The sequence below is a fragment of the Amphiura filiformis genome, chromosome 10 (genome assembly GCF_039555335.1).
Source record: "Amphiura filiformis chromosome 10, Afil_fr2py, whole genome shotgun sequence".
Classification (NCBI taxonomy): Eukaryota; Metazoa; Echinodermata; class Ophiuroidea; order Amphilepidida; family Amphiuridae; genus Amphiura; species Amphiura filiformis.
This window is the reverse complement of record NC_092637.1, coordinates 19546135-19562673: the sequence shown is the minus strand read 5'-3', so window position 1 is coordinate 19562673 and position 16539 is coordinate 19546135. Positions and strand designations below refer to the sequence as shown.

At 37.8% G+C, this 16539-nt stretch overlaps 1 protein-coding gene across 1 annotated transcript in view; it reads right to left on the bottom strand.

Annotated features, from left to right (window-relative positions):
* The window catches only part of LOC140161717 (rac GTPase-activating protein 1-like), a 62196-nt gene that overhangs the window by 30674 nt on the left and 14983 nt on the right, over window positions 1-16539 (bottom strand). The window contains exons 7-10 of the mRNA XM_072185017.1: window positions 15297-15444; window positions 14774-14884; window positions 14373-14542; window positions 11729-11774 (exon numbers count right to left, since the gene is read on the bottom strand). Coding sequence (XP_072041118.1) covers window positions 11729-11774; window positions 14373-14542; window positions 14774-14884; window positions 15297-15444 — 475 coding nt within the window. The remainder of the gene's footprint in view (window positions 1-11728; window positions 11775-14372; window positions 14543-14773; window positions 14885-15296; window positions 15445-16539) is intronic.

The following is a 16539-nucleotide window of genomic DNA, read 5'->3' as shown; positions in this document are numbered from 1 at the left end:
GGTGTGCTGCAAATCGCACACCTAAATAAATCAAGGTGTGCTTTTTTCAAAACTGGTGTATGACTATGATTTCATTTTCAGTTAAAACTTAGCAATATTGTGACTACATGTACTTTTTTTAATTGGCCACGGTTAAGCTCTGGGGTAATGAACGGTGCATTCTGCAAAGATGTCTTTTAGCTGTAAATTTGCTTTGGTGATAACTTTGCTTGTATCATTCGTGGTTAATTGAAAAATACAATAACAACAAAAAAATTATTTTACAAGTTGGTATGCACAAAGGGCAAAGTTGTATATTGTGTTCATATCACACTCTACCGTAATTTTTTAATTTTGTTATTTTACATTTTTATATTCCCCCTGGATTTAGAATGTCCCTGGACCTTGGACTAATTGCTAGTGTCATTTGTAATTAATTTAATAAAAAATACAAAAAAATTACAAAAGATTTAAAAAAATTATAAATTCTTGTTTAAAATAGGCAAATTAAGTAACTTATGTTCACATAATAATCTATGAATGATTTTCAAATGCATTTGTTTTGTATGCTTCTTTACATCATAAATAGGTTGCAATGTGAACATCAATTATAAATTTGCCTATTTTGAACATGAATTAATAATTTTTAAATCTTTTGTAATTTTTTTTTCTAAACATTTTTCAGGGACATTCTTAAGTTCCAGGGACATTCTAAATCCAATCAATTTTTTTAGGCGTGCGAAAAATCGCACCCCTCGGCGCATTTTCAGGCGTGCGGCGCGTGCGAATCGCACTCGCACGCCATAAAACTCAATGCCTGCTAGGTCAAGTAATACTCCTAAAGGGAAAATATTAAAAAAGTATTTTTTATAAAGTATGGGCATCCGACGGATAACCTGCAGTGAATTTCTGGTCATCCGCCAGCAAATCTGGGCTTCAGGATGACCGGATGACCATTTAATTTGTTCACTCTTTATAACAGCTGCGTTACTTTTTGTGCAGTCTTTATTAGAACAGAGCAAAAATAAGTTCAATTTCCACCATTTTGTCACAAACATGAGTACCAAAGAATGATCCTCTAAGTAGAATCAATCTTTATTATGTTGACAGATCTTGCTCAACTTGATCCACCATGCCATATGCTAACGTGAAAAGAACTGAACTCCAGTTTGGACGTGTGCTTGGTAGAGGAGGCTTCAGTACCGTATACCATGCAATATGGACGCTAGCAACCGCAAGAACAGGTATATGGATGCAGCTCTTTACACCAAGAAGAACTCAAGAAGTTGCTGTGAAGAAACTCAATAACATAGAGACTGGAGAACTAGATATCATGTCTAAACTTGACCATTCCCACATCATAAAGCTCTTTGGAGTAGTTGATGAAGCACCTGATTTTTACCTGATTTTGGAACTCTGCTCAGGAGGCACTTTAAGACAATATCTAGATACATTTACGATGAAGCGATTACCTTTTACTCAGTTCCTGGATTGGATGAAGCAAGCTGTTCTTCCTATTCAGTATTTGCGAGAGAAGGGTGTGGTCCATAAAGACATTAAGTCGCCCAACTACCTGATAAGTGATGGAAATATCCTTAAATTGAGTGACTTTGGTATAGCTAAGGAAATTGACATTACAATGAGTAATGCAACAGTAACAGCATCATATCCATGGATGGCTCCAGAGCTCTATAAAGATCAGAAACTTTCTCCCAATTATGATATCTTCTCTTTTGGTGTAGTGGGGTGGGAATTGTGGACAACAGACTTCCCTCATAAAGGGTTAGAGCCTCAGGTCATAGCATGGAGAGTATGCCATGAGAATCAGCGACTACCAATTCCAGATGACTGTCCCAAAGCAATAGCTGATCTGATGAGGAAATGTTGGGACAGTGACTGGGGAAAGAGGCCTAGCATTGACCATGTACTTTTTGTAGTAAGTATTTACATCTTGAAAATAAATACACCCCGGAGGAGGCACAGGTATACTGTATACATGTAATGTTACCATCCTTGACCACCCTCCTATTTCCAAACCTAAAATTAGGCCAAGAAAAAAAAATTGTTTGCTTGCCCTCAATTGAATTTTAACAATTGGGTCGATCGGTCGGGATTTCACAGATCACATTCAATGGGTACATCTGGTTGGTTGGTAGCTATCTCATTTGCAGAGCATACAAGAATACATCAATCAATTTAGGGAATTACTATTTAGCGACATGGATCGAATCTGGTGGAATTGGATAGAAATGGGTCCAAATGGACCGAAACTGATCAAAATGTATCAAAATACATAAGCCAATGTCAAGAATAGTGTTGTCTGAATAAGGTTTTGGCTATAATTAATTAGTGACTATACCCACCAAGTTTAATACCTATACGACAGTTTATACTAATTTGATCTCAGTTGACCCAAGGTGACCCTGAAATGGCCTTCCAAAACTTTGGCTCTAAATAGTGACTGTACCCACCAGGTTTCATGCCTATCCAACAGTTTTTACTCATTTGACCTCAGATAACCCCTGGTGACCCCAAAATGACCTTCCAAAAATGTGACTGCAAATGTTGACTGCATCCACCAAGTTTCATGCCCGTCCAAATTTTTTTACTAATTTGACCTCAGATGACCCCTGGTGACCCAAAATGACCTTCCACAAATTTGACTCCAAATGTTGACTGTACTCACACAGTTTCACACCCATATGACAACTGTTACTAAATTGACCTCAGATGACCCATGGTGACCCTGGAATGACCTTTCAAACATTTGGCTCTAAATGTTGACTGTACCTACCATGTTTCATGCCCATATAACAGTTTTTACTAATTTGACTTTAAATGATCCCTGCATAACCTCAGGTGACCCTGAAATGACCTTCCCAAAATTTAACTCCAAATGTTGACTGTACCCACCAAGTTTAATGCGCATCCGACAGTTTTTACTAATTTGACCTCAAATGACCCCTAGTGACCCCAAAATGACCTTCCAAAAATTTGACTCCAAATGTTGACTGTACCCACCAAGTTTCATGCCCATCCGACAGTTGTTATAAATTTGACCTCAAATGACCCTGGTGACCCCAAAATGACCTTCCAAAATTTGAATCCAAATGTTGACGGTATCACCATGTTTCATGCCCATACAACAGTTTTTACTAATTTGACCTCAGATGACCCCTGGTGACCCCAAAATGACCTTCCCAAAATTTGGCTATAAATGTTGACTGTATCTTTTACTAATTTGACCTTAGATGACCCCTGGTGACCCGAAATGACCTTCCACAAATTTTACTCCAAATGTTGACTGTACGAGGGCTGTCGAGTGCAGATCCGTCGAACACGCTTTTCAATACGGAATAAATGCTAACCTCATTGTGACATCATCCAAGCAGCAAAGTTCATTTCCCATTGAAAAGGCGTTATCCGACGGATCTGCAGACGACCATTCTGGTACCCACCAAGTTTCATGCCCATACGACAATTGTTACTAATTTGACCTCAGATGGCCCATGGTGACCCTGAAATGACCTTCCAAAAATTTGACTCTAAATGTTGACTGTACTTAACAAGTTTCAAGCACATATAACAGTTTTTACTAATTTGACCTCAAATGACCCCTGGATGACCTCAGGTGACCCTGAAATGACCTCCCAAAAATTGGGCTCTAAATGGTGACTGTACCCACCAAATGTCATGCCCATCCAACAGTTTTACTAATTTGACCTCAGATGACCCCTGGTGACCCTGAAATGGCTTTCAAAAATTTTGACTCCAAATGTTGACTGTATCCACCAAGTTTCATGCCCTTTTGACAGTTTCTACTAATTTGACCTCAGATGACCCCTGGTGACCCTGAAATGACCTTCCCCAAATTTGGCTCTAAATGTTGACTGTACCCACCAAGTTTCATGCCCATACGACAGTTTTTACTAATTTGACCTCAAATGACCCCTGGTGACCCCGAAATGACCTTCCCAAAATTTGGCTCTAACTGTACGGGCAAGTTTCATGCCCATACGACAGTTTTTACTAATTTGACCTCAGATGACCCCTGGTGACCCCAAAATGACCTTTCAAAAATTTGACTCCAAATGTTGACTGTAGCTACCAAGTTTCATGCCCATCCGACAGTTTTTACTAATTTGACCTCAGATGACCCCTGGTGACCCTGAAATGACCTTCACAAAATTTGGCTATAAATGTTGACGGTACCCACCAAGTTTCATGCCCATACGACAGTTTTTACTAATTTGACCTCAGATGACCCCAAAATGACCTTTCAAAAATTTGACTCCAAATGTTGACTGTAGCTACCAAGTTTCATGCCCATCCGACAGTTTTTACTAATTTGACCTCAGATGACCCCTGGTGACCCCGAAATGACCTTCAAAAATTTGGCTATAAATGTTGACGGTACCCACCAAGTTTCATACCCATAGTAGTTTTACTAATTTGACCTCAGATGACCCCTGGTGACCCCGAATTGACCTTCCAAAATTTTACTCCAAATGTTGACTGTACCCACCCCAGTTTCATGCCCATACGACAGTTGTTACTAATTTCCGGAAGCAATCGGGTCAAATAATTTTTTTTTGTAACTTTTTTCTGATTGGGGAATATTTTTTTTAAAGTGATTCCCCCCCCGGGCTGTCATTGATTGCTTGACATTCCTTTTGATTTCTCTCAAAAACTTAGTTCATGATTAATATTGTACAGCTAGAGTAAAACATTAAACTTGGCAACTTTCAATCAACATGATCAATGATTTCTGAAACCACTAATTTCAGTCACATTTTAATTCAATAAAAATGTACATTTTATTTCAACTTTTCTATTTCTGCCACCCCCCTTATGAATTATTCATTCATAACTGTGATGACCTTGGGACCGTCCAATTAGAATCAACATGATCAATCAATGCGCCGTAAGGTCATGACCCTTGTGTGGTGAAACCAAAATAAACAGTCGAAAATGGCGAGATTAGTCGGCACAGTCGATGTAACATCGACCAAATAAACCGTGGTCTTGAATTTCTTAAGAAGTCCTGGCCTAAAAACTATGTTGTTTTTCAGGAGAAAACATATTAATCTTTGATATTCTGAAGTATAAAATTGTTGGGCAAAGTGGAACATCATTTATTTAGACTGTTTTTGCTATAGAAAATACGAAAATTTTTCAATTTTGCGAAGAGGGGTAAATCCCATTGAAAATATAATTTTTCCTCAGAATCATGTCCACAATATGGTTTAATTTACTGTTTTTAACTATATTCTAACAATTAAATCTACAAAGAGCGTGATGAAATACGAACAGCTTGCATGACTTTTTTGGTCCGTGTTCAGATAACAGGTGCACTTGACTTGCCAAAGAAAAATAGTGCAATCCGTCTATTTCCGTCATCTTCTCACAACTTAAATTATACAGACCAAAATAATCTCTAGCACACACAGGGAACCAAGCAAAGCGATTGAAATTGCTCGTTTCTCATGACGATTTCGAACTTTTCTTTCATAAAATAACTACTTTCCCCACCTCATTTCAACCCAATATGGAGTGCAATCGATTGAAAAATAACTTTTAGAAAGTTAGAACTCAATTTTAAAAGCACATATCGCACACAGAAATAACCTTAGCATAAAAAAGCACCATCGGAAGTGGCGAAAAATGAAGCAAAATACACGCCCACTTAGCGCGATCACGATGGCTCGTCAAGCAAGCTTGGAGCCAAAAATGGGGAAGTTAATGCCAATTATATTTTGTAACTATCCTGCAAATTGCAGCAACATAACTTATTTTGTTTTCCTGTAAGTGCGAGTCAAAATTGGTCCATCGCCACTGTGCGCTTAATTGCCAGTGGCTGAGTTCAGCACTGCTCAAGAATGGCACACAATATTCAGATCAATAAGATCAGGTGAAAACCTTGGCCTACTGAGCTGTAATTTGGCAGAGTTGCCAGTAATACCTCTATCATACCCTCTGTAAAAAGGTTAACAAATTGAACAAGTAGATCTCGAGTTACAAATTAAATTACCAGCTTCCCTTTGGAATTTCCATACTCCTTTCGAATCATGTTAAGAAGACACCTTTCTGAACATAAATGTGAAGTTTCGTGCTCATTCGATGTATTTTTCACCTGATTCCAACCCTAAACGTTTTCTTATATTTAGGCCTATACCATCTACAACTTGCTGCTGGCTATTACCTTGTTTAGAACTTTCAAAAGAAGTACCTGAATTTGCAACCATAACTGTTTCAAAATAGCCCGCGAAAGTCATGCATGTAACTCCGAGGTCATGCATTGAATTGGCCAGCGCCTTTTGTTAGAAGTCACACATGAGTGAAGTGGATAACCTACTATTGTTGAGAATGAGTCGATGAGCTTCAATGAAACTTAAGATTTTGTTTGCATACACCTACTAATTGGTCATATTAAACCCAATAACATTTTTGGTTGTGAAAAAAAAGTTCACCTGGACTTAGTGCAATTTTGATTTTGTGCCATATCGGCCATCTTGGATGATTTTTGGCAAATGTTCTCTAAATGCATGATTTCCATGCCTCAATCTACATACAAAGTGTTTTTAAACCATTTTAGTAAGTCATTTTAGCCCTATTTATTTTTTGTTTAGTGTTTACTGTATCCTAGTAACTGAGATGTGTGTTTCATAACAAACCATAATTTATTCTATTGAACATGTCCAAGTAGAATACATGAATAGAATACATTAAATCCTTTGTTATACTATCTATAGAAATGTACTCACTGATTATAACACTGAATAAATTAAAGAGGCCTAATCTCTTCCACATAGACAATTTAATACTACACCATGTATGTATCTTCTATAATGTGTTGTTAGGAAAAGAGATTAAAAAAGGCTATAAGGTCATCAAAGGTCAGGTTATAGGTCAATTGGTTCAGGTCAAATTCAGGCATCAATTTTGAATACATGTGATAGTCTGTGATATCATACATGTCATAATGAGGCATCAATTTTGATATTTTGTCTGTTACTGGATATATAATGGAAATGTGTGAGGTGGATATACTAAAATACCTTGGGATGTAAATGGTGAGTACAATTTAGATTGCCTAGTTGAGATGGATTGGGCAAATAAATATAAAATAGTTACCAAAATCACAAAAATGAAGCTTACGGAAAACTACCTAATATGGTGGTATAGGTGACAAAAAATACAATCTTTTTCAACATTGCTGTAGTGTGGTTGTGGTAACCTGTTTCAGTGAAATAGTGTCGCAAGTTCAAAATACAAAAAATAGCTCAACATTGAAAATAGAAGCATTTTAACAGGTTCGTTTTTTGATAGTTGTGGAGCACCAAGTTCATGAAGTCATAAAAGAAATCAGGGACCACTTATTCCCATTTTACATATCAACATTATTTCCCTAATGTGTTAGCAACACATATCCAAAATTTTAACGAAATCCGTTGATAGTAAGCTTTCCAAAATGAAGTGAATTTAAAACATCAGTGATGTACCACTTTTTGGCTTATACCATTAGAAGTATGTACGCGCGTCATTGATACTGATGCCACCAATTGAACGAGAAGATTTGCCCTTCATTTTGCATACCACTTTGTCCAATTTCTTTTTCTCATTTCTTCAAAAAAAAAAAAAAAATAAAAAAAAAAATGCAATGGGTGTAGTACCCCCTTAAAAGATTGAACAATGGTTAAGACTTCCGCTATTCATTTGAAATAATGGACTTATTGTTCAGCTCCTCTATGGAAATTTTTTCCATGGCAGCCATCTATGATCATACTTGAGGTTCCACCAAACAAACCACATGGGTTTTGAGGTCTTATATTTTTTGTTGTAGTTTATAAATCAATTAAGAAAAAGCACCATAAAATTGCACTTTCTGTTTGTATTCCTTTTTGGACTTAAACTTTTTAACATGTTCTAGCAGCCGTATATAAAACTGTGACACTCGACAGGCCATATCGCTGGAATGAAACGTCCGATTACATTATTCAAACGCCAAAATGTTTCTTTCATCAATTCCCAGCCAATAAGTTAGGTCCGAATCAATTTAAAAGTACTTCAATTTTTAGTGGACATGCCTACTAATAGCGAACTAAATCACTTTAAAGTGGGTCTCCGATAACCCTGTTGACGAACAAGAAAAATATTTTATAAATTTAATATTTTGGATAATGATAACTTTCATCAAAGTATTACATTTCAGTAATGCAAACAAATGATGACTACAAAGTAAACAGGTCACCTATGTATCACCTAAACATTTTCTTAACACTACAGATTGCTGATACAGCCAGGGCAGGAGCAGCAGCAGCCAAAGCGGCAGAAGCCAAGGAAGCAGCAGCCAAGGCAGCCAGACAAAGACAACTGATTGGTGGTCCCTGGAAGCTGGAGAGGAAGATTGGTGAGGGTGAACCTGGTATGCTAAAATGGTCAATTGGCATTGCAGTCAACCATCAAGGAGATGTGTGTGTAGCAGATCATGATGCAGAAAAGATTGAGGTGTACAGTCAACAAGGAGTGCACAAATTCAGCATAGATACCAAGCAAGGACTGGAACCAGGGACACACTCACGACCTGTAGAAGTCAGAGTAAGCCCAGATGGTAGTTTTTATATTGCTGATTACACACAGTTCATTAAAGTCTATGGTCCAGATGGAGTGTATAGAGAAAAGTGGCCTGCAGTATCACCTCAACACAAACCCTCAAATGCTGAAGACACTAAACTAGTAAGTCTAACCATGGATGCTAAGGGTCAATTACTGGTAGGAGAACTCAACCAGATATATATCAGCAAACACAGAGAGGATGGATCTCACATTGCAAGCATCAAGGTAGGCATTGCACCGCACTCACTGGCTGTGACATCACATGATGCAATCATCGTAAGTAACTGGAACAACTCAGTGCATATTGTAGACAATGGTGGACAATTGTTACACACTGTCAACCATCCAATTCATGTACAAAGCTGGAATCCTGTAGGAATTACCTGCATTGAGGACATCATCTGTATTTGTGACCATCATTATAAGTGCATCCATTGCTTCTCTCCATCTGGTGAATACTTAGGAGATATCTCCATCAGCATCCCAGGTAATCCCAGATGTCTTGCCTACACAGCAGACAGCAAGCAACTATTGGTTTCATATGATACTGGGTTGATCTCTGGTGCCGTAGCTATGTATAAACTGCAATCCTAAGTACAAAACTGCAATCCTAAGAAGCACAGATAGCCATGTGCCACGTACAGCTTTCATATTATGTATACGGCCACGCGTTTTGAACTCGCCACCCAAAAATGGTGGTGTTGTTACGCTTTTCCAAATCGAGACTCGTTCAAATTGTTATATCTCTGCTTAAACAAAAGGTATTGAAGTGTGTTTGGTGTCATGTTGTAGCTAAATGTGTGCCCTAAAAGACCTCCAAAGGAGAATTGTTTATCAGCTAAGATAGTGGAGTTAGAGTTGTTTGAGTTCAGAATGACCGAGGTGGGGGATGAGGCGGTGGCGGATGAGGCGGTGGCGGTATGTGCAAAGTCTATGGGAAATAAAGATTTTTGTGTGCTGTTGAATCAACTGATCATATCTTTGCATCCATATGGGCTACAGACATGGTTAAGAGCTCTTTTGAAAGATTATTTATTCTGCTAATTGTTTTGAATCATTTTGAACTCTTTATGATTGGTTTAGTCTATGAAATGCAAACTTTTATGTGCAAAACTACCTGTTTTCATATTAAACACTGTAGTAAGCAATGCGGATGTCTTCACAATCTAAAAGTTGCCCTAAATTTTAATTACTTATCCTATCATAGTCAAAGTTTACATTTTCTGAGAGGAAATTTGATGAGGAATCTAAATATGGACTTACTTTTTTTGTATGGGCTAGGGGTAAAATGTTTCAGTTCAAAATATGTTGAATTGTAAAAAAATTTGAACATATTTTGGGACACCCTGTATTCCGATATTACCAAACAGCTGTGATTTTTTTTCTTCCAAAATCAGTGGGCTCCCCCTAACCTCTAACCAAATCAATGTTGTTTACTTTCAGTTTATAACTGCAAGTTAGTAATAAGCAATGCATTAAGTGACCCATTTTTTATTTGGATTTTTTTTATTCCACCCTGTATAACTTCAAGGTCACCCTGTACAATGAGTTGAAATGTGTATATTTAAATTGCTTATGCCTTCAGCTTTCCAAAAATGTATACTTTTGCTAGTTTAGGGTTGATAGTTGTGGAGATATTCTAATTTGAAACTTGATTGGTGTAAAAATTCATAATATTTGTGATGTAACGCTAAGGGTGGCGAGTTCAAAACACGTGGCCATACAACAAAATTTCTGTTTGCCATAATAAAATGCCCAACCATTAAAAACATCTGCCAATTCTCTAATTTTTTCCAACTTTCACACCAAAAAAGAAAAGATTTTTCAAATGCAGAAAACAAGTTTGTAATTTAAATACCAAACAGTCATATTTTGTGTAATTACCTAAAATAGAATATCCCAACAGCACTGTTTCTAATTTCAGTAAAAAAAAAATTTAAAGTTAAATTAAAAAAGGCTAACCGACTACAACCCTGATATATTATTCATTTATTACAGCAAACAAGAAATATTTTGTTTATGCCTTATCAGGTTAAAGCAACGGTGACAAATACTGTGACAAATTTATATCAGATTTTTATAAATCGCTAATTTCTGAGAGTGGGGTACTCCGCTTGGGCTCGCCCAGAATGAACGATTTGGGCAAGCTCAAAAGCCTGGCTCCGCCGTTCTGGGCTACAGCGAAGGCAAAAAAACAATATTTTGCTTTGATTTGGAGAAATTGACCAATTCATTTGTGATGCAGTACATCAAAAGGGCTATTGCTGCAAAGTGCTTTTTTAAGATATTAAAATAGACAGAAAAAATAAGGAAAATAATTGAATTTGTAATGCTTTTTTCACTATGTATCCCTTGATCAATTTTAGCAAATGAGGTGTTATAATGAGCTTGCAAAATGCTTTAAAAGCAGAAATACTGAATTTTAAAAGCAATGTTGGAAGAACTATGTGATTTCACTTTAAATTAGTGTAAATATTTCATTATTTGTGTATATAAGAATGTAAGTTTTGAAAGTTTCAAGATTCAATAACATCAAAATTTCCAATTTTTATAATAACAGTAACTTGTAATCTTTCCACTAGATGTAGGACTCAATCTATCAACCGATCACATGTCGTCTCAATGGCGGATAGATCTGTGCTCAAATTGGTTGTCAGCACTAGACCTTTTCAAATCAACATCATTCAGAAAACCAGGCCACATGCATTCCCATTATTAGCACTCTTGAATTGACAACATACAACCATGACAAGAAGTGCTGCGCCCAGCAGCTGGGTGATGACCCAGAATTATAAAGTGGGTGTCTTCTGAAAACTTTGATTCAAAAAGGTCTTGGTGTTTTACACTGAAAACAAGTCATGAGCTCATCTCACAACTGTAAACCAACAATGAATCTACACCCTTTTGCATAGATCTTACACACTGCCCGATTTGGCAGTTGATGGCGTAAACATGAAGTCGGGTTCTAATTGTTTAATTGTAATACTTCATCATAACATCAGCACCTCGTTCGCCGATCAATTTGCATAGCATCGTGTGATCTAGTTCTTAAATATGGGATTGATTAGCCAGTGCGATATGTCTTTGCAAAAAAATGTAATCAAAATATTTCAAAGACTTGAGAAATACTTACTTCTGCACTTCAAAGCATATTTGCCAAATTTAACTTTCTTGCCACACTGTGGAATGAGAAAAAGGGAAGCACATACATTAATAAAGTTCAAGTGAAAATGAGTTTGCTCACTAAACAATGAGAACTGCTCTTCAAAGAAATTATATTTAATTGATAACAACACTTGTACAAAATATGAGATTGGAACATTCCATGATACACCCCCTATGGAAGACATGACCTTAATCGCCCACACACTACATTTCAATTGAAGATTATGGTCATGTATTTCATAGGGGTGTATGAATTTCAACTGGAATAGCCCATTGACTTTTTAATCCTGAAAATTTAAAATTGCACATTTACCCCAACATTCTTTAAAAAGTTTGCAATTGTCCTCTTGGTTTAAGCATAGATTTTAAATACCGGGATAGAGTTTTCTTCGGAACTTCAAACGTGCCGCCAGTAAATCTGGGAGCAAGCATTGCAACGGTACATGCTACTCCGATGACAGATTGGCCTCCAAACATATCCCCAACAGCGAGCGAGGTCAGCATGCTCTGAAAAACATTAAGCCAATCAGCGCCACGTTTCATTTATGCCTCGCACTATAGTACTTCCAAAAGGTCACACACGCAATGCCACATAGGACAAACATGTACATTGACCCCAAAATCAATAGGCTAAAAAGAATTTATCCGATTGGTTGATCGCAAATTGTATTATGTGACCTCAATCATAGATACTTCTGGATGGTTTCTCAAAATTTCATCAAAATCGGTTCATCGGAACATGGTATAATACACTGCGAACCTCACACACGTGGAAATAGGTAAACAAACAAGCAATCTTGCTTTGTTTGATTCACACACTCACAAAGCTTCGTCACATACATTATTATTGAAGTTTTTAACCTCAATATCTTTATTTAGTTTCATATTTGTGTACAAACACCAATTCTAAATACATGTTGACTGCGAAATTGTGAATATGTTGGCGTGAAAATGGATTTACACCACCAGCAAAATATGCTTTTCGCCGGGGCTTTTCGTGCAGTACGGTTGTTTGTTGACATGTCATTGGTAGTCGTGCATAGTGTTTGGTATAAACTCGCACATCATGGGACATGGACAGAAAAAAGATGATGAGTTAGCAGGCAGATGGGCACATCCAAAGCCAACAAGGATAATTTTACAGTATTTTCTGGATCATGGACTACTGATTTACGGCAGATTCCAAAGAGGGGGGGCTTAAATATTGCCAAAGATATACAGATATAGACACGGCAAAACTGATTCCGGGAGTTATTGGACAGGCAAGTTATTCAACATTTTCATTATTTGTTGATTTAAACATTTGTGCCTAATTTAAGAAGGCTATAATTTTCTTCGGAAGGAAGGGATGCTGCATCTTCTGATCCACCGGATAAGAAATATAAAAACCGCCCAGTCAGAAGTAGCAAATTAAAGAACGCCATCAGCCAGTTTGTATTTTACTAATGCAATTCTGGTTGAAATTATTTAGAAAATATGTCTGGAAGAAATATTCCGCTTTATACGGAGTCTCCAAATTAATTATATCTGCAAAGAAACGAAAAAACAAAGATGCTAGACCAACCGACCCTGGGTGTCAATGGGGGGGGGGGGGGGGGGTGGGGTCCCCACTTTGGGCCAAAATGACCCATTTTTTGTTCTTTTCAGCTACTTTTATGCAATTCAGGACGAATCCCCCCTCCCGACACACACATTTCAAGCAAATTAAAGAATCAATCAATGTAAATATGACCAAATAAGCATGATATTTCAATGACACGACTTGTCCATTTTTTACATCAGATTTTCAAGTGAATTGTTTTTTTTTTCATGTCTAGAACCTCGATCCCATAATATTCAAGCTTGTTTTGAGTGCATTTATCATTTTATGCATGTCTAACAACAAACACAGTATACCGGTAGGATACTGGCAGTGCATGATGCATGAAATTAAAGCTTAGCAATCATGACAATTATTATCATTCAATCATCGCTAAACGCGAAATAATTAAAACGTGAAGTATACAAATAACAAGTCTACGTAAAAAACGGGCAATGATCCAAAATTGGAACGATACTTCAACAAAAAATATGATAAAACAACATCGTTCATGCACTGAGTTTCCACGTGTGTAAAAAGCTTCGAATTCGATCGAGTATCAATCATGCACTATCACGTCGCACACACTGATCATTTTACTAAATCGGGTATTGAGATCGACGCCTTCAAACTCCATAAACTTCTCATAACCTTCAGGCTCAACATTCATTTCAAAATAATTCAAATAATGATAATTTGGATTTAGATTTACAAATTTTCTCGGTACGAACGAACTAACAGCTGTTTAAGATGGCGGTCTAGCGACGTGTTTTGTTTACATCGCTATGCATGCTGGGAAAATTCGAGGCCAGCGAGGCAAGCGTTTATATCGGATTTCTAGGATCGCTGCCTGCTGAGTTTGTTACGTAAGTTTTACGAGCGTTGCAAAGCTAGATCAAAGCTGTGCCGCGAATACTCTATCCCGGTATTTAAAATCTATGGTTTAAGAAAGAAATATAATAATCAACCCTAAAATTATATCTTGCTCCCTCCCGATGCCATAATATTGACCAGTCCCTAATATATTACTCACAGGTCCACAAGATTCAGGCCTGATCACAGTCTTAGTAACAAACTCATGCTTGCGATGATTTTGTGATGATGCTGTCTTGACTGGGCTACTGGGAGCTGTAGTAAAGAGAGCTGCCTTGAGGGATTGGTTCTCTGGGTTGCCCCAGAAGGAGTCATCATCTTCATCCATACCTAGAGATAAAAATCAGCAGAGATACGAGTGAGCAAGATGCTGCCAAAAACAATAAAAATGTTGTGATGATGTTGTCTTGACTGAGCTGTTGCATTTGAAGAGGGCTGCTTTCAAGGACTAGTTCTCTGGGTTGCCCCCAAAGGAGTCATCATCTTCATCAATACAAAGAGATGAAAAGCAACAAGATATTAGTGTCTAGTGAGCAAGATTCTGCCAAAAGACAATGTGTAAGTGTTGTGATGCTGTCTTGACTGGGCTACTGGGAGCTGTTGTAAAGAGAGCTGCCTTGAGGGATTGGTTCTCTGGGTTGCCCCAGAAGGAGTCATCATCTTCATCCATACCTAGAGATGTCGCATTTCAAGGAACAATCAGCCCTCATTATCGGGTGATGCTGAGACTTTGACTGTTTGGAGTTGGTCTGTTATCACTTTCGTCCACGATTCTTGTTATTTACAACTATTACTTTGGTTTTCCCATTATCTCTCACATGCAATTTTTAGTTGTATGGTTATGAGTGGCTGTCCTATGAATAGTATTCTGCTGTAAACCTTTGATGAGCATGCATACTTCCCGAATGTTGCAAAGGTGCCTACAACGCGTAGTATGTGTGCTTCATGCCTCGAACGCGTTGTTAATTCTGATGTTGTTAGTTGTATTCAGCCTGTAAGACAACTGTCAACAACTACTTGCATCCACTCTGCACCTTGGCTAAACCTCTTTACTATGTCACTAAACTGAAGTTAGCAAACTCACCATTGAAGTGTCCAGCGTGCTGATGCCCTCTTGTAGACTTCTTGCGTGATCGCATGTTCACGTTTGGCGTAGTTTCTATTTTGGATTCCGCTATTACGTGACCTGAATTTGGCACAGTCACTGTGGTTGTCACAACTGTTGATGTGTCCTGATAATACAATAATAAAGTCATATTTAATCTTGATACTGTAATGAGCTTTTCATTTGGTCTTAACAAAATAACACAAGATTATGAATTCTTGTATAAATAGTCCCAATGCTCAGAATCACGTAGTACAGAAAAATCATGTTATAGACTGGAACAATTCAAAAATCCTTGGCAAGGAGTGTAACACTAATATGCGTACATCCATATCAAAACGATGTACTTGTCGGCTGCTACATGTGTCTCATTTCACATAATAGATAGGTATAAATACCAGACCACAGAATTAAACCAGAGAACCAGGACTCGACCGCCATCTTGATACAGGCATGGGGCAAAAATTGGGGTATTCGCTTCCCTCGAATGCGCCGAGGCATTCGTTGTCATGCAAGCGACATAGATGATGGGCGATTTGAGAGACGACTTGATGCGACTAGCATGCGCAGTACGACAACGCTTCAGATGAGACGCAGAATTGTTTTCTTTCGTCTCCGCGCACCGTCGGCAAGGACCCGAATACCCCCAATTTTCTCTCCATAGCTGGCGGCGCGATTGTACGTAGCGGTATAGGGAGTCCCGGTTTTCCTTCTCTAATTCTGTGTACCAGACTCATCTCTGAAATGGAGGTCACTTCAAATCAACCCAAGTCATATGGTTTAGGAATACAAAGAACATTCCTTATACAAGTTGACTTGGGGAAGATTTGAAGTGACCTACACTTGACATGAGTCTGGTATTTATTCCTAACTATTATGTGAAATGAGACACATGTAGCAGCCGACAAGTGCATCATTTTGATCCATATGGATTCAGGAATGAGGACCCAAAGTCATGAACAGGGACGACAGGGCCCACCATCTAAGTCACATGATCCTCTATTGAGTGTCAATTCTACACACTCTGTGGTCGGAATTCGTCCAACCTGAAGAAGTGATCATCAATCAATATTCTGATGATGCTTTTGTCCATGAAAAGCGAAACCGTTAAACTAGTGAGTATTTTGATTTTGTTACATGAAATTGTATATCTCTCTTCCTGTATGAAATACAAGAAAAATAATTGTTGGCAGGTCTGTTGTGCTGCTACATCAGCCGATCC